Below are 24609 nucleotides of genomic sequence, written 5' to 3' on the forward strand. Positions count from 1 at the left end.
TGAAAGTCATGTTTGTGTTGCCTCTTTGTAGCCTAAGAAAAGACCAACTTTCCAACTCCCATTTTCACTAAAGGAAATAATAAAAATAGAGTCTGTTCCTGGGTCCTGCTCCATACAAGGTCTGGATTGGACTTTTGGATTATGGGTACCATCCAAAGTCAAAAAAAATGTAGGCTTAGTCCTGTGGACTTCTGTTTCTTCCTCAGCATCCCTCATGGCATTTCTTACTCCGTTAAGAGAAAGAAATAAACTACCATTTTGGTCTGACAGCATTATTTCCAATGTCATATGCTGATGATGGCAGGTAAGTGAGGAATAAGGCCTGGGGTTCTCCCTCACCGATCTCTTCCAGAACAATCAAAGAATCTTGGAGTATTTGAGACTTTAACTGGGTAAAAGTGGCGGTGTTTTCTGGGGGGGGGGGGTTGCTGCTGGAAAACAGTGCTCCATTTAAAGGACAGATTCAGGGTGCAACTACTTGAAACAAACTTGGATAAGTGTTTCCTAACTTTACCTGGTCTATACAATATGCACCTTAAACTGTAGGTGGGTCTCCTTTGGCAAAGGCTGCTGCTTGCTGAAGAAGCTTAACGGTGTATGTATCATCCTGACACTTTGGGACTGATTTTACAGGTGCTGAAATGAACCTTCATCCCTGCACTCACTGCATCAGACTCTCAAAGGACTCAGAGAAGTCTGAGGCATCTGACTTTTCACAGAATTGTAGTCCAAAGGACAGAAGTTTAAAGACAATAGAACAGCTCTCCATAAACCTGTACAAATTTGAATATTCTCAGCTTGTTCAAGAGTTTAATAAATTAGTCTTTTCCACAGAAGACTGGCAGAACTTGCACTGGTGTTTGCTGGAGATAGCTAATTGACTTGAGCTACATTCTGTGGACATTTTACATAGAAATCCATCCCAGCAGTCAGTTGGAAGGATATTTTATTGCTCAGCTGTATAGCTGATACTCAAAAATGTGTGGGTTTTGCAATTTCTAGGGCCAAGCTTTTACTTCTTCAGGAAGCAATCTTTCCTTCTATGATTAATGAGTGTGTTGAATTGTCTAAGGTAGGGAACAACAGCCTGAAATTACTGTCATGTGCTATGGGAAACCAAAGGGAGAGTGTGGAACTAGATCTCCAGCAGGAAAACAGCTGGTAAAAAATTAAGCCAACTGTGTTTCCAAGTCAATCCTGGAATGCAGTATGCAAAACAACATGTGTTCAATGAGAAATCCTCAAAAGAAAAGACCATTTCGTCAAGTAGATTATCTACCTCAGCTGAAGGACATTATAACCAACTGAGAAACTTGTACCTCTGTAAGTCTTCTTTTCCTTGGTTTCTTTCTTTTCTATGATTCCAACAGGAGCTGAGAGCACTCAACATCATAAAACAGGGGAGGCTTTAAGGGAGTATGACAGCAGGCACTGTCTCCAGAAAGAACTAAACTAATTTCTTTTGACACTTAATGGTTTTCTCCTGAGACAGCCCACACTCACTCATCTCTTCTACATCATTGGTCTCTCAGTGGGAATGAGCTACACTGTGGAAAATTCTACCACATACATTAAACTTCATCCTGTCACTCCATCCTCTGATCACACCTTTGGAGACGTTCACCCAGCTGCCCCAAGGGCAAACAACAGCAAGACACAAACTTTACCAAAACTCTGGAAAGTAGACGTACAGATTTTATATATATATATATACTTACAAGAGCAATTGTTTTATCTTAAAACCTTTCTAAAACAGGAATATACTGCAGGTTTTGGCAGTAGAGATAAAATATTACGGGATCCAGCCTTATTTTGTTTTTCTCATCCAAATATACACATTGTTATAACAGAGAAATAATTGCATCCAGAATTATTACTGCTGCTTGATGACCAAAATTCCTCATACGCTGCTCTGCACATGGAACTACTGCAAATATCCATCTACCCTGGCCAACAACAGCTTCTTTTGGGTGGAGGAAAAGAAAAGAGGCATAAACATGGTTGACTTAAAATGCAGTGACAAAAATGGCATTTGAAGGCCTGTGTTCAAAACAGTCCCATATTGTTATTACAGATGGAAACAGTGAGGGAAGAGAAACAGAAGAAACAAAAGCCAGCTTTTGTGAGTTCCAGAGCAATCCCTTATGATCCTGGGTCTTGTATAAGATGATTTGGAAGCTTTGGAAAGGCATTCAGGGTCTCTCCCTGAATAAGGCACTGAAACACACTGTGTTCCATGAGCCTGGCCCGGTGCCATGAGTTTCTGCGTAATTCATTGCACGTTTTGCTAAGTGTTCTCTATATATCTATATAGATATATACACATAGACATATATGTATTTTTTCCATATGTTTTCCTGCAAAACAGAAACATAAAATAAGTTACACAGTGGAATGCAGAATTCAGAATAAGACAAACATAGTACCTTGTTGACATGTCCCACGCGCCCCAAAACTAAACCAGAGATGCATTGATTTTGAATGTACCCTAAGTCTGTAGGTATAAATTATTTATTGTTTAACGAAGTTTCCATATAGCCCAGTCAGGAGGGCTAATGTTTGACTTCCAGAGTACCTTCTGCCCTTTTCAAGCCCCATCATCTTTTAAGCTTATTAGCACTATTCCTAGAAATTCCTTGTGTCATTCTCAGTGACAAAATGTTGATTAGGGACAAAACTATTTTTTTCCCCACGCTTAAGAATTTAGATCTCCAGAAACAAAGAGCATTCCTGAACCTCATCATCTTTGAACATAAGATGATTAAGAGATGCAGTAAATAGATCACTATTCTTATTTTAAAAAATGCATATTCTTCAAGTATCATTGTCCCTGTATCTTTTTTTCTGCGGTTGAAAAGAGATTCAAGTGGAGACATAATTTTTTCCATAAGAAATACACCAAGTATAGCATTATTTTTCCCCTCTGAGTGGTCAGTGATTTAAATACTGCTTGAGACAGTTTGTGATCTAATGACACATTTGACAGACACCAATGGGTCTAATCTTACTTTAATTTGTCTAATTTTTTAATCTGTTTTCACCCCATGTCTTCTGCATCAGCAAGCTTCACAGTTTGTTCTTTGTTTTCCTTTTGAAGTATTTGCTTAAAAATATCATTAAATACCTTTGAATATTTTGTTATCAGAATTAGTGAACAAGGACCTGCATCTTTAACTACTGTGTCTGCTGTGGCTATAAACAGAAGCCAACAAGAACAGTCCATTAAGAACTCTGATAAAACAGATATATACTGTTTCATTTTACAAAATATTGTATTTTCAACCCTTTTTGATTTGTGATTCCCCATCATGTTTTAGTGGAAATCTTTAAGTTCAGGGTTCAGACACTCACTTGTTATGCTTCAATCATGTGTGTGAATTGGAATTATTTACACAAGAGTCTGAGAACTGGGGCCTTGATTCAACTCAACTACAGGTGTTACCTCCCACGTGATGGGATTGTGTGAGTTCACATTTTATCTCAGTTCTTCTTCCTCTTCCTCTTCCTCATCTTCCATTTCCTCTTCTGAGTCATCCTTATTCTTTGAACTGTTGCTGAATTCAAGGTTCCCTTCAATATCTAGTACCTGTAAGTGCTTCAGGTTTTGGAAGATACTTTCTTTCAGTGCTCCAACTGCAATCTTATTAAACCTTAAACAAACAAAAAGGCACCCCTGTTAAAAAAAACCCCATTTTTATATACAACACAGAAATGAGGAGACTAAGAGGAAACCATTCTGCAGCTACTCTACACTGACCCAAGTCACTCACAACAGCACTCCAGAAGTGCTGACTCCTCTGGATGGGGGAAGAAAAAAAATCATCATTTTGGAATTCCTCCCCCACAAATTCTTTCTCTTGCTAATCTCCTTTCTCCTTCCCAGAGAGGAAAGGCATCTGCTTCACAGCCCACATTTTAAACTACAACTGATTTTTCATACAATTCTGTATCATTCTTTGACAGTTTGATTTTTCACCTACAAAACTCAAAGTAACCGTTTAAACACAAAGCAATATTTTTTCAGCTGCTATTTGCATTTCCAGGAATACAAATAAACTAATCTGCAGTTTAAGAACCTGTCACATATACTGTTCTGTTACTCCTGAACATGTTTAAAATTGTATTCTGTGTAATATTCCATATGTATATTATTGTTTCACAGCACTGCAGTGATTAATGGCCTCACATTAAAAATACGACGGAGCTTGGGTGGAGTTGCCTCCTGAATATGTTAGTGAAACTGTTTTGCAAATTCCTTTTTTCTTTATACAGAAATATAGAATGTGGTATGTGGTTTCTGGTTCACATCCAAGCATTCACTAAAATCTCATAAATGTGAGCAGCTGAATAGACAGACTGCTCTAATTTACACCAGACTTTGTAATTTTATTTGCTTGGTATGGAATCATTCATCCATAAAGGTATGCTCCAGAACTATTCAGGAATATGGGGCAGTTTAGGTCCACGCAGACAAAATAAGACCATATTTAGTCCTGTGTAGCCTAGGCTTTTTGAGCATATCCATTGGATAAACTTAATCAAATATTCTGTAGGGATTCATAAATTACTTCTAATTAATATTTTCAATAATATTCCACCAGATTAAAACTGAATATATTACGGGGACAGATTCACTTCTTGTGGTATAAATCTCTCCTTGATTCAGTTGTTACTGTGAGTTTACATGTAAAAGAAGGTCAGTATCTGTCATCTATAAAAACAAAGTCCTCATCCAACTGACAGTGGGAAAAAAACCAGCAAAACCCCTAAACTGAGTTACGTAACTGTCACGGTTGTAACTTGTCACTTGTTTCTAACAAAGCTATCAAGGGAATGCACACAACTCCAAGATTAGTCACACACACCTCACTGGAGGGGTATTTTGTCAAAATCCACGGCCAACAGACACAGGCGAAACTCTGCTTCTACAAGGGGACTGTAAACTTTTGGCTCACAGCTGAATATTGGAATATGACATCATGTTAAACATTAATTGCCCAGAATTACTGGCATGCCCAATCCATTCTAATAAACATAGAAAAGACAAGCTCTCTAAAAAAAGAGCTTTTTATGTGTATCCATGTCATTTCTGAGCAGATGAGTAATAGTTTTGTCACATATTACTATAAACCAGAGATGCTTGTTCAGAAAGTAAGGGGTTTAAATACTTTCTAAAAAGTAAGCAATTGTAAAGTGGACACAAAAGGAAAAAATCTTGTGTGTTGAAGGGGAAACTTGACCTTACCTGAGGTAAATCCCCTTTATTTTGGGTGTGGATTCAAAAGCATTCTCAGAAACCGTTGTGATCTTGTTGTTCTGGAGATACAGGTACTCCAGAGATTCTGGCAGGCCTAACGGGATAGATGTCAGCTGGTTGCCAGCCATGTCTAGTGACTGCAAGGAAGAGACAACAAGGGATCAAATAACTGAATTTATATATTAGAAACATTCCAGAAGGAGATTTAAGTTTGAAGTTATATTTATTATAGAATAAGCCCATTTAATCAACCTCTAATTTGCATTAAGGTAAGTGTGGCCAAGACAATTCTGCTCTCTTACACTCCTACTGAGCATCCTGATTTCACATGACAGGTCCTGCTGATTAGTCTCAGAGTTCCAACATTTCTTTATCTCTGTACCCAGGCATTAGCCCATGTCTCCTTTAAGTAAATTAAAACCAGGCTGGGTTTCAGATATGCAGGAGAATTCCTTGGCATCTGCTGCTGCAAACACTTTGCTGGCTAAGGATGGTGATAGGTACAGTTCCACATAAAACCATCTGGAAATATTCTAACATGGAGAATGTTTGAAGAGAGCAGGACTAAAGGTCATGGTAATTTCTCAGATTAATTTTATGCAAGAGAATGGATCATTAGAAATGTTTTGTTATCCTGTATTGTGGTACTTTCATAGCACCAACCTGACACTCACTATTTACCCACTATTCAAAGCCACACTTCTGCAAACAATTGTCCTCATTCCAGTGTTTTTATTCCTCACATAATGCCAGTGTGGAAAACAATTATCATAGAACCATTGAATTGTTTAGGTTGGAAAAAAGCTTGAGGATCATTGACTCCAACTGTTAACCCAGTACTGCCAAGTCCATTATGTAAATGTCTCGCTCTGCAGTTGCAGTCTCCAGTGATTTCCATGGAAACAGTGTGGACTGAAGCATTTACTAAGTATATGCATGATCAGGATCTTTATGGATGGTTATTTGCCAAACTCACTCCAGTGCAACGACTCAGAAACCAAGTTCACAGTTAAGCACTTAACAATAAAAAAGATTCAGCTGGAAACAACCAACAAGAAGTAAAGCTGTTCCAAAGAAAAGCAACAGCCATAAATGCCCAATTAGTCCAGCAGAACTTTAAGTCTGTGCTATTATCTGAGCCCTGCTTAATGAGAGTGGGGTTTGCTGTGGGGATGGCCAATGGTTGGGTCAGCAACACTTCTGGCTTTACACTGAGTGCAGGGGAGTGAGAGTAGAACAAAAGTTCCACATAATTGTGAATCGGGACCTTTGAGAAGGAAAGCTCATCATTCCAACCAGCAACAACCAGTGGCCCAACAGGGCTCATGAGCCATTTTTGTTGGAAAATAAAACAACCTACATTTTATTAAAGTACCACAGAAAAACAATCCCAGCAGTCTGTAATTTTCAACAGCATCTTCCTTCCAGACTGGAAGACTTTGTACGTTAAATGTATTTGCACACACACTCACACATGTATCGGTGAGGCTCCAAACAAATGCAAAAGGTATTACTAAAACCAAATCTGCAGCTGATGCAAACGGCTCTGCAGTCACTGTTGCTGCATTGCTGACTGACATTAACTGAGAAACAAGCCATTGGCTATTCCCAGACACAGCAGAAAGGGAAACGTTCCTACAGATTAACATCAGGATTGTCTGAGAACCCACCGGGGGCCAGTGTGACATATGCTCCACGTCCTTATCCCTGATCTGCTCTGAGATGTGCACGCTTTGCCTGTGCAGTGACCTGACCATATGCACCCTCCGTGGCTGCCATATGACACAGGCAGTACCTTTCGCTGCAGGAAAGGGGCCGTTGCCTAAAAGGAAATGCAGACAAATCCTTCAGCCAGCGTAACAATTCTGAAAGGTCATTTTGCTCAGCACAAATGTGATTGTTCCTGCCTGCCTTATGGTTTGTGTTTAACTTTCTCCAACAATTAAGCAAATGAGAAGACTGCTGATTGAATCCAGACCTCTGAGCTGCTCCCCAGGTGCCTTAGCCAGCTGAGCTGCTAAATCCTACAGCTTGGCTTGTCTGACTATAAGCTGATGTGGGGGCTTTGAGAATTAAGAGTGTTTTTGTTTATGCATTCCTTCCTCCTGCTGTCTCTATTCAGAGCTGATTTTAAATCTTTTGGGAGACGAACTATTTGAAAGGCCTAATTTCAGTTTTAATGACAACATTCAGTAATGTTTTTCTGAAAATACAGGACACTGCCAGAATTCAGAAACAAAGATGGACTGGCCAGCAGTGGACGGTACCAACCTCTGGCACAATAGCACATCATTTCTACTCTAGAAACAGAGTGTGTAGCACTTAAAATGCAACCCCAAAACACGAGGACCAAGCACATTTAGTACTGGTGCTACCTAATTTGATTTAGGCAGACAGACAAGGACATCAGCACCACTTAAACAATTAGAGAAGGTGATATTTCTACCTGAAGACTGCTGAGTTCTCTCCATGCTCTTGAATAAATTGAATTTACTTTCAGTTTATTGTTGCTCAAATACAGTTCTCTCAGTTTTGTCATCCCAGATAAAGTCCCTTTTGGGATGATGCTTATCTCGTTCTCCTTCAGCTTCAGAACCTGCAAGTTCTTTGGAAAGCCAAAAGGCACCGTGTGGAGATTGTTTCCAGAAAGATCCAGGGACTTTAGCTGCCTCAGCTTACGAAAGGCCTCCCGATGGATCTGGGGACTTGTGATCTTGTTGTAGCTCAGGTTCAGCTCTTCAAGGAAGTAAGTGGTAGCAAAGTCATTCCTGTTAATCTCCGAGATCTGGTTGTGAAGGATCATAAGTGTCTTCACTCGCCGGGGCAGCCCACTGGGGATCCTTTCCAGCATGTTGTTGTACAGGTGGACAGTGTGCAGCTTCTTTAAGCCCTGGAAGGCTAAGGGGTGAATACCTCGGGCTTTTAATTTGTTATTGTGGAGCAGAAGGTACTCCAGGTTCTTAATTTGGGTCAAGACATCTCTGTCAATCACCTTAATTGCATTCTTCTCCAGGTGGAGGAGGACGATGTTTCGAGGTAAACCATTTGGGATTTGTGAGAGGTTATTGCTGGACAAATCCAGATATTCAAGACTAGACAATTTCCTTGGGAAAGCAGGAAAGAAAACACTTTGATTCTGCAAGGTGAAACAATAACCAGCTTCCTCAAAGATTTTACAACCTTTGCTTTACAGCCTTTTTACCCAGCACAGCTCCCACTGCTGACTGCCCTTTTCTGACTCTTGATATGAGGCGATGTGGACACCCAAACAGGGAGCTCCCATTTTGCCATTAGGGATCAGGATTTGGCACTGCCACCGCTCCCCGGCCACACCAGCAAGAGAACGTGCAAGAATCCAGACACCCAAACTGCCACTGAGCTGAGGCCTGAGATCAGTTTTGCAGTCCCAGATAGCAACATATGAGCAATTTCAGTGAACAAACACCAGATGGAAGATGCCATTGGAGCACCACCAGAACACAGAATTCAGATTCACAGTTTCTCTCAGTTTCACAGAAGCAAAACCTGAGCATGAGTAATTTCTGTCTGTCTGAAAATATATACTGAAATTGAAAGGCAGGTGTGCTTTCTAGATTATTAAATGTTACTTCTATGAAAAGCAGAAATGCTACCTCAGTGTCCTAGGCTAAGGTAGTGAACTTCTCCTGACCCTCCAGTATTATGGAAGTGAGTCAGGGCTAGAGCTGCTTTGTATAAGCTACTGAATCTGGATTCCACGGTTTCAGTTGAAGCTAAATTAAATCCTCAGACCAGCCACTTATACCAACTGGATGTGGATCAATTGTATTATATGCCAGCACTGAGGAACCCTGTATTCCCTTGTATTTCAAGTCAGTTTCTCAATTCAAATTAGAGTTTTAATCTACTTGACACTACATAACCCATTGCAGATGACTAGAATGTTTTTAGGAAACATGAGAACTAATGTGTTACAGACATTACTTGCTGGTTACTACACTGCTAATCCAGCTATCCAAACATGCTCTGAATGAACAAATATAATCTTTAGGTACAACACTTCACTGCTGCCATTTGCAAGGTTTTCCCAGGATGGGAATATTTTAACAGAAATTATATGTCCAACATGACATGGAAATGGACTCAACACGGACATAGTAAACCACTGAGAGAGGTTTCTGGGAATGGGAAATGGAAAAGGAAAGCACAGTTTGGTACATTTTTGCGTCTGGAGATCAGGAGGGTTTACAGAACTAAATTATGGGCAGGACCAATTTTCTGGTCTGGATTTTCAGGTAAAACAAGAGCAGCATTCAGTGCAAGCAGAGGAAAAAAATGTTAAATTTTTGAAGTGCTAAGTCCCAGGCTAAATCTAGGACAGCCAAAGGCTATTTTTGTTGCACCAGTTGGTAGCAAAGCTTTTGCAGCCATCTGGCTCTTGAGCAGCACCATTGCATCCCTGCCTGCTCCAGCAACCACCTGCACCAGGGTACAGCAGGGCCAGGGGAATCCACAGCTGAGTGTCTGTGCTGCTTTCGAGCCCCCTGCACAGAAACACACAAGTGGCTCCAGGGAAGATGAAGGTCTAGTTTTAACACCCAGTGAGGTGCACTAGGAACTGGAAAGTCCCAGATAACCTCACTTTTGACTGTTTTGGAAGAACAGAGAGTAGCTTTCAGCGTTGTTCCAGGTGGCTTTTCCCAGAAGGGACTTAGTACCTGGTGTGACTGGGTCTGTGGCAGGCAGGGAGTGGTGCAGTCTGATGTTCAGTGTTCTTTCTCTTGTATGAAATTATTCTGCAACCACTCACCCAGACCTTTGCTTTTGAATGGCAGCATCTGCATCTCAAACTTAGCAGTGAAATGCATAACATGCATAACCAGCTTCTAATAACTTTACTTTTTACTGTGTCCTTTGTTCAGTCCCAGAGGGAGCAGACAGACACAGAGGTACAACGTGCACATCTCAGTCTCACCAGAAAGTTTCGTTGTCCATTCCCTCATTAGACAAGTAGTTGTTCTGCAAATACAGCTCCCGCAGACCGGCAAGTTCACTGAAGGCTCCTTTGGGAATCTTCTCCAGCTTGTTGCTCTAGAGTCACCAGAAGCACAAAGCACAGTGCTTGGCATGAATCAACACGATATTTGGGTTCTGTTCAGCTAACACAGGCAATTAAACTTCAGAAGGGCGAGATATAAAATATTTAGGGGGCATTATAGTGTAATGGACAGACTGGACTAGATTGATTTGCCAACTAATATAAAGTAGAAACCAACACAGATAAATTTGGCTGAGTGCCTCAATAAATAGTAAAAGAAAAAAAATCACATCTAAAGTACATCTGTCAGATATTTTTGGTCCACTTTTGGCTGCCTCTCATTTCTCATTGCCCTGGTTTTTCCCAGTCAAAATATCAAGGTAAATGTTACTACTGACAGATGGTGCACTTGCAAATAAAACTCTCATTTCTCTGCTCATCTCCTCTGTCCTTAGCACAGCTGAGGACAGCAGGGAAGGAGACGAGTTCAAAGTGTAATCCTCAAAGTGTGAGACCCCTTGGGGAGATAATGATTATCTATAAGTGTCAAAAAAAATGCAGGGGACCAGTAAGTTCGTACTTTGGAGGGAAATTCCAGCAATCTAAAGGACTGGACTGGTTGTGTTTACTTTTCTTCAAGCTGGAGAAGCCTGTTCCCTAGAAGACTTTAACAGGAATTCTGGTGAAACCTTCGAGGGAAAAGAGAGCTGGGAGGCAGCACAGAGTCCAGGGCTGATAACAGCCTCCAGTCTCTGCACGTCCAAGGAGCTGTCAACACTCAGAGCAAGCAGACCCAGGACTCCCCACCGCTGTGGCTCTCCCAGTGCTAAGGCTCAGATCTCCAGCTCAGACATGATGAAGCGTTTTTATCAGAATCAGATGACATGGAATTAAAAATGCTGGAGAGTAGTTAACAGCACAGCTCTGCTATTGCACTGTTGCTGGAGGAGCTGTAGCAGTAGAGAATGCCTGATCCAAACTGAATTGCCAGCTCAGTAGCAAGCAGCAGCCACTGATGCTGGGAAGCAGTGGTCTGTGTGAAATGAGTCAGTGAGCCAGTACAGAGTGGGTAAGCAGCTGTCAGGACAAGTGGCACAAGTGGCAAACCGAACTGGGAGGTCATGGAGACATGGCCATGGAATGATGCACTTCCTGTTCAATATGTGTTAATATCGTATGCAGGGAGGAGACCAACCATGCAACCACACAGGGATCTGCAATACATCCCCCTGCAAACACAGAAAGGCATTTCTGCCCCCTGTGAGCATTCTGGTGATTTGCTAAAACACACCATTGCTTATGGACAAAAAAAGGGGACAGCTACTGCTGAGAGTACAGCAGGAAAGGCTTAAAGTGGGCCTGGGGATGTTTCCAGGTGCACTGGGATGTCTTGGCTGTGTGGTGTGAAACCCACACAAACACAGTACTTGGTCACAGTCCTAAAGGATTACAAAACTTTGTTGTCATTACCTGTAAGTGTAATTTATATAGTGCTGGAGGGAGATTCTTTGGAACATACTTCAAGAAATTGCTGGACATGATGAGTATCTCCACATTATTAGAGCCATTGAACATATTATCAGGTAACCCAGCATCTGAAAGTTTGTTGTTATGAAGATACACAGATCTGTTGGGAGGAAGTAAAAGATGAAGTTCAACAGATAGGGAGAGCTGGAGGTTTTGTTTACTGAGAGAAAGCTTAGTTTAAAACTTAATTTCAAATTTTTTTTTTTCTTTCCTTTAGATAATTAGATTTGTTTTTAAAATATGCCCTTTAATTTAGCAAGGGATACAGATGCAAAACCAAATTGTCAGACCCAATATTCTCTGAAAGTAAGGTCTATTCAAAATCCAAACCTGCACGTGAACACAAATTTCCCAAGTGGCCTTACCTTCTTTACAAGAAACTGAGTGCAAGCCTGGGGCTGTGCAGTACTTACAAACACAGAATGTCAGTGTGGGGGCCTCACTCAGAGGGTTAGAATTCATCTCTGTTTAACAGATATGGCCCCAATTTTAGCTTCCATTTGCAATTGAGTCTGGGCTGCTTGGGCTTACAGGATCAGCCTGGAGGTCTCGTAAGAAAGGACCATCTCTGAACCCTCCATTCTTTCTGCTCCCATCAAGACTGGAAATACCCCAGGAAACAGGTTCTCTCCTACTCCTAGAACTCAGAATAGGATACTGACAGAAAGACAACAGATTTACTCAGTCTGGCAGACTTTTCTCTTTTCTGTGCTTTGGTTTTTAATGAGCCACTGGGATTGAGAGACAGGGTTTCTTACTTCTCCTTTGCCCTTCTTACTTTCAACATGTAATACTCACAAAATAGTTTCTCCAAAGAGATTTTCAGAAACTCATTCATCCTTACACAGATTTCAATTCTGAACAAAGCAATGTACCTCTGTGAAGTTATTCCTCCTTTTCACCGGCTTAATTGATAAGTTAATTTTACTTCTTTTTAACAAAAGTAATTATAGGCTTTTAGTGACTTTGATTACCTCTTCCTTTCCTGTGTTTACCTCCAGATGCAACAGGCAGCTAAATTTGTAGAGAGAGGTTAAAACTGAAAAAGTGTCAAAGTGAGCTTTTTTAGCTTGTTCTTAGATTCTCTACCAGTTGCAGAGAACTTGGCAGCATCCTTCTGGAAGGAAGGAAAGGCTTAGTATGGAAATACAATTGTGTGATCACACACTCCAGGGAGTTCAGAGCTACACTGGAAGTACTGTTTAACCTGCATGGTCAGCTGTACTTTTAACTCACAAATATTTGCCTTTCTGAAAAACTTAGTCTCCAAATAATCAGTCTGAGATCATGAACTCTGCTGGGGGCAAAAAAAACCAACTGAAACAGCTGTGTTGGGATTTTATATGAGCAACCTTGGAAATCAATTAGCTCTTATTCTGATTAAAATTCATGTGGGTATAGAAGAGTATGAAAATCACTTCAGAAGAGTCAGTAATTTTAATATGGGATCAAAATATAGCAGCACCTCCACCTGAGATTAAGGCACAAAGAATGTATAAATCTAGCTTCTTTCATCATGAGATATTGCCAGAAATCTGTGAGTGACTCAGCCCTTTCAGCTTCCAAGAGTCTAAGAGACTAAAGGCCCAGGAAGTGCAGGGCAGCTCCAGCTCTCAATGAATTCAGCAGGAATGGAGAGTTCTTCAGTTCAGCACAAGACTGGGCTGTGGGGGCTGAGCTGGGTCAGCTGTAATTAACTGTTTCCAAACCTGGCTGCATAAACTGCTCCCATCAGTTTGGGATGTCTTTGCAGTGTGTGGATGCTGCAGATTACTCAAAACCCCTTTAGAAAAGCCCACACCTCACAGGAGGTGTTCTGTGCACCTCTGAGTGTGACATGGATGTGCTGCTGTCAATCCAGATGAGAAAATCACAGTCTGAACCTAGCAGAGCCCTGTGGCAGCAGATCTGGAGTATGAACTCTTTCTGAAGGTGCTGAAGTGCCTACCTTGGATAGAACTGAGTTGTACTGCACTGAGTACTGTCCACCTGATTTTACTTGTAACAACAAACAGACTATGATAAAACTAGAGATTTCTAAACAGCTAATCTCCATTTTGAGAAACTAAATTGTTCTTTTCAACTCATATACACGAATAAAATGGGGACAACTTCATTTTATATTTGCAGAAGTGTCTGGCAGCTAGCAAAAGCCCTTGGAATGTGTTTGTTTGATATTTCATGCTGAGAATAACAAACAGTTTCTTTCCAAAAACACAAGTAGGCAATAATATAGTTTAGCCAGACAGTTTCTTATCACCCACCAACTGTATCCAAGCAGTGGCAGAACACCAGTATTGTTTTACTTCCCAGTCCCTTACCTCAAGTTTGGTTTCTGTCCAAATGTGAGCCCATATATCTTAGTGAGATAATTGGCTGCAAAATCTGCACTGATCAAGGTATTTGGTAGGAATTTTGGAGCCACTGTTAGCTGTAAAAGAAATATACAGGGGAGTTCCAGTGAAATGCAGCAATTGTTTTTACCAAATATTAAAGCAGCAGCAAAACACTTGGAAATTTATCTTCCCAAAACAGGCAAAGATAAATTAAACTGAATGTAGATTGCATGAACAAAAACAAATTGTCCTCACTCACTAATCTCTCCAGGAAGGAGACAGACTTTTGCTCTAAGATATGAAAATGTTTGTTTTGGTTGGAAGGCTCCTGTCTCTTTTTGATGGAAGAAATCAAGAAATTGTTATTCAGAGACCAAACACTTTGCTTATTATTGTTCCTAATTCCTCAGTCTGCTGTGCCAAAAAAACTCAAAAAAACCCCTCCCTCACAAGTGACCTACTGCTCATTCTCTTACGAAAGTGTATTGTGGAGGGGAGGTGTCACTTCACACATCTGCTCCACTGCATCCACTGATGCTGATCTCTGCAAGGGGGATTCAGGCTCCCAAAGAACGAGGATACTTCTGAGCCAAATGATGGAACACTGAATGGCACTTCAAAGCAAAGTGTGCAGCAATACTTTGTTCAATAAACGAATGATGTGTCAGGAAATACGGAAAGGCCCTGTCCTCAAAACTTTATGGCTGACAATAGGTATAGGATTGAATGTGTTGCTCTTGTTGCTGTTTTTAGCAGTGATTTTTAAAGCTAACCCTAGAAATGTCTGCATCTGAACAAACTGGTGGAGTGAAAAGCAGTGATCAAAAAAAGCTCAGTTTTAGAGAGCATTCAGGTAATACAATTGCCAGCTTCACTGAGTGGCTGTTAATAAAAAAGTCATTCACCTACAAACCAAGAATACAGGTTACAATCCAGGCTGGATGGAGGACAGTTTTCTGGGAAGCATAAACCCAGAAGCTTTATGCATCAAGATAAAGCCCTCAGGAAACAATTTTTTAACACAATGGTGTAAGAGATGAGTAGAGAAGACACTGAACTGCAGTTGGCAGGTGCAGCCACCCTGGTTACAGTTGTTCACTGCAGTACTAATGGAGCCACTCCATGTTTTATGTGCACTCCAAAGGACTCTTTCTTAGGAAGATATTGAATTCTTTGAGATCAGGATAGGAAACTGGGGCAATGCAAGAGATCTGCCTTCTAGCTTGAAGTTCACGGAATCTGTAATCTTCCTCACAGCTCTGTTGTGTGAAACAGAACCTGGTCCTTGCAGCCTACAAAGCACAGCAAGACTCACATAATGAGAAACCATATTTTTCAAACTTTTATTACCATAAAACTGCAGTGGGTTATGAATAATAGTGCAAAACCAAAAATATTTAAAATATGAACACTGTGTGAAAGAAGAGACACTTTATTGGAGAACTGCCTAACCCAAGCCTTAAACTATGTATTTATCTAAAGGGTGTCTACACCCCTCTCTGCTGGTATGTCAAGAGTGCATTGATGAACTCCATCCATGAACTTACAATTTACTGGACTCATAAAATAGTCTTTAAAAAAAATTGAACACATTATTTACTTTTTTTCATTTTCAGCTGTCCCATCCTTAGCCTGTCTTAAACATTACATGGTCACAAACACAAAAAAGATCTTTCCCACAAGTCACACTCTTGTCAGCATTTCCAGATGGTTTGTGAGCACTGGCATGAGCCATTCTGCATAATCCTGCAGTTGCTCTTGGCCTTCGTGGTAATCTCTCACCTCCTGATCTGGGAGATACGATTTCAAGGAGCTGGATAAAAGCACTCATCTCTGACTAAGAAGGTCTGACAGTGTCTCAGAAAGAAATAAGTCTCTGCCAACTAAGAAGGTCTGACAGTGTCTCAGAAAGAAATAAGTCCCTGCCATGATGTAATACTGACAGTCCAGACACAGAAAACAAGACTTAATCATTTTCATACACAGTGGTACATTAAAGCTTTTGTCCGGTCAATTAGGTCATAACTTTTGTACAAAGCAAAGGGCATGGGCTCAGACATGTGAAATAATGAGAGACATCAGAACCACAAGAAAGAGGAAAGAGAAAGAGAAGTTTAATCCAAAAAGAGTTTTCACTTGCTCAGGACTTTGGCATTTCAGCACTTGGTCATGAGACTGATTTGTACTGATTACCTTCTTGAAGGATTCATGCTGAATTGTTTTAAGCGTTAGCAAAAATAAAGTTGACTTGAATAGCTTTGTCTAATTTATTGCCTAACAAGGAGCAATCTGCCATTTCTCCTACTGCAATTTTCTTTCAACTTTACTGCTGCATCTTCCTTTCCATATGGCAGACTGTTTTTCCACTGTTAACTGATGAATTCAGAAGGTTAATGCAAAAATCATTACCAGTTTTGAATTGATTGGATTTTTTTCTTGCTTGGATGAAGCTTTGATAAAAACAGAAGTGCTGGATTGGGATGACTCCCATACCACTTTGAGGATATGGGGGAAAATGTAAACCTGTCCCCAAAACCACACGCTTATAGTCAATAATAATGACTTGGGATTTGATCTGTTGTTCAGTGGACCAATTTCTCTCATTAACAAGCTTTAGTGTGCACTCTATTCGAGAGATACAAAACATGAGAGGGGGGTGAAAAATTAAAAAGGAAACTACAGCATCCACTCTTTAAGTACTTGTCACTCACAGGCCAAATAAGGCTTTTCGTCTCTTTCATTTCTTTTCTCTGACCAACTATGCCAGTTTAATGAAAGATGATTTAGCCACATCTGATGGGATCGCAATGGAAGATCAAGCAGCATTAAGATAATCCATAAAACAAGGAGCAAACTACCAGCAAATCCCTGCTCTCCTCCAGACACCACAGTAACTTGATCCACAGTGTTTCCTGCTGCAGAGGAGATGCAGTTTGAAGCCAATCTGGTTTGTCCTGGCTCGTGATTTATAAAGAAATGTGTTATTTTTGCGGGTCCACAGCTTCTCACTATAACTACTTGTGACATTCGCTGATGTTTGCAATTTCTTTTGGGATTCTTTTCTCTCTGCAGCAAAGCCAGAAAAACCAAACACTTTGTTTTGTTACACAGGGAAAATCAGAGTGCAAGGTTCTGGAATATTAGTCACAGTCTGGCTTGTTCCTTTTTATGGAGTTGTTAACTGCCAAGACTGTTACATGGAAATGGTGCTTGAAAGAGAAAAGAACACAATGTTACTGTACTAAGGAATGGGTTCTATTCTCAATCACTCCATACAGAAATGTATGGAGTGATTCTGGATGTGTCTTGGCCTGACTGAAACCTGAATGTGGCCACATGTATTTAATCAGAACATCAAATGGTCCCAGATTTTAAGAGGATAATAAAATATATATACAGACATGCAGAGAGAGAGAGTGGGATGGAGGGGCAGGATTTTTGTGGACGAAGAAGCTCTGCCTGATGTTTTAACTTTTTTTTTTTTTGGTGGATCCAAATTTCTTCTGTAGCAACTATTTGTGGACAATCACTGGGGATAAAGGAAGCCATAGCAGGAACCACCCAGATGCAAGGGTATATGAGAAGCTATTTAATTCCCTAGCTTTGGCAGGAAAGATGTGCTTCTGTCCATACATCCAGCCCGGGTCGTAATAGGAAAGCACCTGGGATCTCCTCCATCAAAAAAGAAGTTCAGCTCCTACCACTGCAACTAAAAGAATAAATTCATGACTGGCACAGTTTCACTGTGTGGGGGTATCCTCCCCATATCCAACCTAATAAGAATGGGAGTCAGGGAAAACTGGATAGCTTTCTACAGATCTTTATGATTCAAACACAGGCATAGGATGTGTTTGTTCACAAATTTTTCAACCAGCCTCATCTGATTAGGCAGCATTTCACATAATTACCCCACACACAGGCAGGAACCAAATCTGCATGCAGCTGATCCAAAGCCTGCAGAAGACAGTGGTAATTTATGCATGCAGGGGCTCTCTGGACCTCCCTACACAAGTGAAACTTCTCACCAGGTGCACAAATAAACAAGTGTTCAAAATATACCTGCATGTGTAGCCTCTAAACTTTTCACATACTGTTTTGACCTTAAGTGAACCTGTGCTAGAATATCGCTTTAGCACAGTGTTACTTACGTAGCATGTACATTTTAAAAGAATTGACAACTTGCTCATTTAATTTTCAGAACCCAAACAGAAAAGAGCTCTGAAAGGCTTCAGAGCCTCTTACCTTATTGTTTGCCAGATACAGGTAATTCAGGTTCTCCAGATGCTCAAATGCTTCCTCTGGCAACCCTTGAAAACAAGAATAACTAATCAGTGACATCAGGACTTCACTGCCTTTCTGACTGAAAATACCAGAGGGCAGCTTTCCCTCTCAGTATCTTCCATGTGAGATTGAAACACTGCTTATAGCCACTGAAACAATCTGATTCAGACCTATTGATGCCTCTTGTTTTTTTTAATTGGAAAAAAACCTAAACCCACAAACCAAATCAAACAATACACACTTGTTAAGAGAAATGGAGGACTATCTAAAATCCTGATCACACAAGGCTTGTGGCCAAGCCCACTGGCCGGTGTCAGGTACAGAGCTGTGTGGATCTGCTCTATGGCTGATTATCAGCGCTTGCAGCAACCACAGCATCTGAGAACCTTCTCCTGTCATTTGCATAAGATTCTGCAAGTCTTTTTTCTTGCAAGGATATAATCTGAAGTTGCTTTATGATCAGATCAACCTGGTGTATGACTATATTGCCAAAATAACCCTGGTACCTGCATGTCACAACCCTTCTCTTGCTCTGCTCCTCCACAATGCAGATACCCAAAGAGTAACCAGCTCAGAGAGCTGATCCAACTCAGGGCTTATCCTCCCCCCAAAATAATTAATTTTCAGCAGAGTCACTCCACATCCAGCTGATCATACAAGCACAATTGCTGTCACAATGGAAACACTGCAAGTAACACTTTCACCTGGCACTGAGATAACCATGAGTCAAAGGTGAAGCTATTTCCCATGTCAAAACACATTGGAAACTCAGGGCTGCACTGGAGCTTGTGAAAGAAGACATGAAGGCCCAAAGGTAATAATGTCAAAGGCTGGATATATTAAGCAGATCTTTCCCTGTGCTATGTAAGATTGCTGTGCCTTGGGGCTCATGTGTAATGTGCCCACATTCTCAATAAATTTTGTTCCCTATCATTTCAATAAAGATAAAAAGAGCATTCAGATCAACTGGGTGACACATAAATTAATAATGATTACACCTTTTGTATCCCATATCTTCCTCTCTTACTGTTTACACCAATTTCTCTGTTTCTTTTGCTTTCCTCACTAACTCCTTGTTAAGTTTCTCTAACAAGCATAAGACTGAGCAAGCAAAACCTGCCTACAAAAATCAAAATGGTTTGAGAAGGGTAGAAATGTCCTCATTTGCAAAATGTATGTAAATCCATACCAAATTTGACAAGGACAAAACTGGACCAAACTGCCCTGAGGGACTAGACTGAACTGAACAAGGTCATTCAGGAGGAAATCATTCAGCATGTGGATGTTTCTGGTTCTCAAGTGCATTGCATGGAAGCGCCTGTGGGACCAGAGGGAGTTTCCTGGATGAGGAGATCTCACGCCACAGCACACGAGCCGCTGCCAGGTCTCCTCCACTGGTTCAGCAGGGCTGCATTCTTCCACACTGAGTATTGTGTTTCGGATGATAAAGCGTCTCCATGCTCTGTGTGATGGCCAGAGGAGTGAGGCTCACAGCAACCCACTCCAACCAAGGCAATCCATCACCCTGGCTTTCCTTATCGGCAGTCACTGGCCTCATTGCATAAGCTGGTGTTCTGGAGGCACAGGCTCTGTCCACCCCGTGGCTCACCTTTTGAAGTCAGCCTGTTGTTTTGCAAATTGAGAGTTTCCAGTCTATAAAGACGAGCGAGCTCCTCTGGAAAGATTTCTTCTATTTGGTTATTCTAAGAAAATGGAGAGTATTAATCATCAACAAAGTAATCCAAGAAGGATCCCAGTAAACCCAGACTGTGAACTTCAATAAAATCTGGAAGTGAACCCACCATGTCAAATCCTTGTCAAGGCTTCTCTCATAATGAGCCAAAGTCAGATCTCAAACCCAAACCATCCAGACCTAGGAGCATTTGAAAGCCTGACTTCTGCTCATCTCCAGGAATAGCCAGCTTATGCACCAGTAGCACACAGAGTGTGACTTGGCCTGGCAAGGCCCACATCTGCCACAGCCAAACCTTGTAGCTGCAGCAAAGCATTTGCTACAAGGTTGGCACGGTGGATTTCCAAGCTTATGGCTTCTGTTATTCATGGGTTGTTTTAAAAGCCACTGGTCACGGGCAGGGAGCATCAAACCAGGCTCACTTGCACTGGTTGTGCTGTGACTGCCATCAGATTTTCACTAACATGCTGACTAGCATTCTGACCAGTGGTTCCAGTTTTAACATCCATGGGACCAGTCAAGGACCCACTGTGCTGGAAGCTAGGCCAGCACACAGAAAGTGTCAGATGCAGCCCCAAAAAGCTTCTTTTCTTTTGGTAGCATAGGCAGGAGCCATGGTTAGCACATGCCTGGGACAGATCTGCTGAGGAAGGTGCCAGCTTACATGACAGTTTTTCTAACTGAAAAGCTCAAAACAAAATCTGTATTTCATCCTTTGGACAGAACTGACAGATGGGAGCAATAAGCCAAAAGCAGTTGGTGAAGGGCCAGGCAGTAAAAACCTGAACTACTGCCACCGCTCTGAGGAGGCCACAGGGCTGCCATGCTCTGGCCCTTCAGTGTCAGAGCACGAGCAGGGAAAGGACACCTGCCCAAATGCTGGTCACAGGGATCAATTAACTAACAGCAGAGCACAGAAACCTGCTGACAGTCTAGGACATCCTGATTCTTCTTCCTGAAGCTGGAATCTCACATGTCCTTTTCCTGACAGGACATGAGGTGTCTGGAGCAGGACCGTTTGCTGTAGGTGTGACATCAGTGTCCCGGCCACAGGCAGCCCAGCACCAGGCAGTGCCACTCGGGGTGCTGGGTGGCACTGGCCATGCCACACCTGCTCCTGGCTGAGGGCATGTGCTGCAGGCAGAGGTGGGACAGCGGGGGACACGGGCTGGCCCTGCCTCTGTGCCGGCTCACTGCGTCTGAACTAACACACCGTGCTGCCCAAAGAATTCTCTCATTTAGCCCATCTTCTTCAAAGACACCTCAAAATGGAAGGGCTCCACCAGAAATTTGGGTTGGCCAATGGAGAAACAAGAAATTGTCGGTTTGGACAAAAAATTCTCCTCGTGGAGCTGTGAGAGAGCTCTTCTTGCCCTCCCTGGATGTGAGGGGAGAGGATGCCGATAACCAGGTGCATTGGTCGAGCTCAGGCCGGGCCTGCTGCACCTGCTGCTCCCGCCGGGAGCCGAGGAGGGGCTGAGGGAAGGCGCCGGGGTTCAGGGGCGCAATGAGGGCACGGGGGGCGATGGATCGCGCCCTTACCTGCAGGGAGAGGTGGTTGGTCAGCTCGGGCAGCAGCAGCGGGAACTCCTTGAGGTCGATGCCGCCGCAATCCACGACGCCCTCCTGGGTGCAGCCGCAGTCGCGGGGGCAGGCGGGGCCGGGCCCGGGCCGCCGCCGCTCCGGGCCGCCCTCGGCCGAGTCGCTGTCGGCGGCGCAGCCCAGGGCCAGCAGCGCCGGGAGCCCCAGCAGCGCCAGCAGCGCCCGGCCGCCGGCGGGCATCGCCCCTGCGGGCCGGACAGCGGGTCAGCACCGCGGGGCAGCCGAGCCCCGCAACCCCGGCCCGGCCGAGCCCCGCAACCCCGGCCCGGCCGAGACCCCACAAACCCGGCCCGGCCGAGCCCCGCAACCCCGGCCCGGCCGAGACCCCACAGCCCCGGCCCGGCCGAGCCCCGCAACCCCGGCCCGGCCGAGACCCCACAGCCCCGGCCCGGCCGAGACCCCACAGCCCCGGCCCGGCCGAACCCCAAACCCCCGGCCCGGCCGAGCCCCGCAACCCCGGCCCGGCCGGGGCCAGCCCCACCGCCGCCTTCCCGCTCTCCCGGGGCGCTTTCGCGTCCCCTCAAGGCACTTTGGGCTCTGCGCTGCCCATCCCGGGGGCCCCGGATACAGCCCCCACACCGGCCCCGACTCCCTGTGATATTTATTGCTTTTTTTTCATTTTGAGAAACGCCAGATGATCCCGCAGATGTAGGGAAGAGGTTATGCAATGTTAGTTCAATGTGGTTGTCTTGTCGTACCGTTCCTTATAGTTTTGCATTAAAAAATCTCGTTACTTAAACATGGTCGAGAGTGACTCTCCGAGGGGCTGCTACGCCTGCATCGAGCAATAAGAAAACCTTGCAGCTACTGAAAACAGAACGGGCTTCCTATGGATTTTGGACAGTGCTGATCTGAACCTAAGACACTTGGCTAATGTTCAGCTTTTATCTTTCTGGCAGCAGGTTAAAATAATCCAAACAGAAGTTGAGTATCTACTGGAGCAGCCAGCTGGCCCCAACCCAGCCCCCTCGGTCCCACTTGCTGCCCTTCTCAGATTTCATACATAAAGGTTTGCAGTCAGGGCTGGTTATGGCTTGTCGTTTATCCTCGCAGCTATTCCTCACAGAAGGATTTGACAGCAATGAGAAAGACTTAGGCTGATTCTTTTAAGGTGAAAAGGCACAATGGATTCATGACCTTGTGAAATAAATACTCTCTTCACCTCCGCTAGCCCAGATTCCTTCTTTGCATCAGAAACAAGCCATAGAGGCAGACTGGCAGCTGTCAGAACTGTGTATCTCCATTCACATCCCTTCACAGGTCTGAAGCTTTGCACCAGGAGTCTCACAGAGAGCTTGGATGCTTGAGAAGCGTTGGAGATGTGCTGCTCTCAGTCACAGGCATGAAAGGCATAAGTAAGTTTTTTAAACACTGACTTGCACTTGAAGAAATGAGAGCAAGTGGGACCACAGGGCAGAGCATCCCAAAACATGGATGCTGGGTGGATGATTTTAAGCATTTATCATTGTTTGCCTGATCCCTCTTTCCCATTCCACTATTTTACAGTTTCCATATCTGTAATAGCTGAATATAATGAAATTCATCTCTTTTATAGAACTTTCCTTGTATGGCAGATATTAACACTGAGACCAAAATTGGCTCTATGAGTATGCCAACAGTGGATTAGTAAAATCCTTAGTATCTGGTGACCTAATCTCAGAAAATATTTCAGAAATCTTAAGAGAAAATCACCTCAGAAAGTATTTCAGATCTCTAAGAAAGTATTTTTCCTGTATAACAGCTCCCCCTTATAGATACTTGCCAAGCAATTATAGACAGAAAACCTTGCATATACAGGTCTCAATCAGCTCTGCTGTAACAGTATCAACACTGTTCCACAGCACAGCTACATTGTGGTAGGTCTTGGGCTCCCTAGATCTGCAACATGCTGGCTTTTCCACATCTGTTGCTGAAAAGATGTTAGAAAATTAAAATGAAATATTTTATCTATTTCACACTAAGATTTTGAGGCAATCTCACCCCCTTATCGATATGCAAGTGTCTGCTACAATGCCTTTGGAGGGAATGCTGCTCTAGCACAGTGAGACACTGCATAGAGGAACATCTGTGTACATCTGGAGTGCAGGCAGTAAAACCAGGCATGATGGTGATTTTCTTTTACTTCAAAGAAAGGCTGAGGTAACTCACTCCCCTTCAACTCATTCCCATGGGCCCGATTCAAAGCCTTGTTAAGACAGGTTCTAAAGCACTAGCTCAAAACCCACTTGAAAGAGTCAGTCCTCTTCCCTTGCTGTAGGTGGGCTTTGGAGCAGGTCCTGCCACCCAAAGACTGAAGTGACACTGAAACCAGCTCAGGGGTTTCTGTGGCTGCATCTTTCTGAGTCCAGACACAACTGATACCTGCACTTTGGTGCCTCACAGCATGAGAGTGCCACAAAAGGCACAGTCTCAAGAGGTAAACTGAAGTTTCAGGAGTTACTGAATGCTTCTCAGTGGTTACAGTGCCCCCAATAAAGAGAGAATCACTTTCAAAACATCTCATCTCTGTTACCTATTATGCTCTACACACATTCTCACAGGACCCACACACACAGATGGAAAAACATCCACCGGAGGAGAGGATTCTCCTTCAAAATCAACGGGTTAACTGAATTTGTTACACTGAGTATCCTTGCTAAAAGCTGCAGCTGAAAGGCAGGCTGCTGCTGCAGACTGTCTGAGAAGCCAGCCTTAAAAAAAATAGAAAAACTCACCTTTGCTGTCAGAAATCAGATGAATGGAGAAGAACATTTCTCTTGCCCCCACAGGCTCTCTCAGCTCATGCCATGTCAGTAACATGCACTGAGCTCAGAGCGAGTCTCCCCTTTCCAAGCCAGATCCTTTCCAGATGTGAGCAGCAGAACTGGAGAGAGTAACAGGCAACCCTCTACCAGTG

The 24609-nt window shown here is 43.0% G+C and overlaps 1 protein-coding gene across 2 annotated transcripts; it reads right to left on the bottom strand.

Moving 5' to 3' along the window:
* Nucleotides 1-1330: 1330 nt before the first annotated feature.
* PODN (podocan) lies at nucleotides 1331-24609 on the bottom strand. 2 transcript variants are annotated; one of them, XM_058421794.1, is made up of 11 exons: nucleotides 24428-24609; nucleotides 21654-21898; nucleotides 20028-20121; nucleotides 18380-18444; nucleotides 14123-14232; nucleotides 11745-11901; nucleotides 10212-10327; nucleotides 7704-8361; nucleotides 5246-5394; nucleotides 3443-3650; nucleotides 1331-2357 (listed from the first exon to the last, which is right to left on the bottom strand). In XM_058421794.1, exons 1-10 carry the CDS (start codon nucleotides 24510-24512, stop codon nucleotides 3476-3478), a joined length of 1854 nt encoding a protein of 617 aa, XP_058277777.1. In that variant the 5' UTR covers nucleotides 24513-24609; the 3' UTR covers nucleotides 1331-2357; nucleotides 3443-3475. The 2 variants fall into 2 exon arrangements, 1 of the variants encoding a protein (XP_058277777.1); XR_005702206.2 differs by lacking the exon at nucleotides 24428-24609 and having other exon boundaries at nucleotides 3352-3650.

This window comes from Hirundo rustica, chromosome 9, assembly GCF_015227805.2.
Source record: "Hirundo rustica isolate bHirRus1 chromosome 9, bHirRus1.pri.v3, whole genome shotgun sequence".
In the NCBI taxonomy this organism is placed as follows: Eukaryota; Metazoa; Chordata; class Aves; order Passeriformes; family Hirundinidae; genus Hirundo; species Hirundo rustica.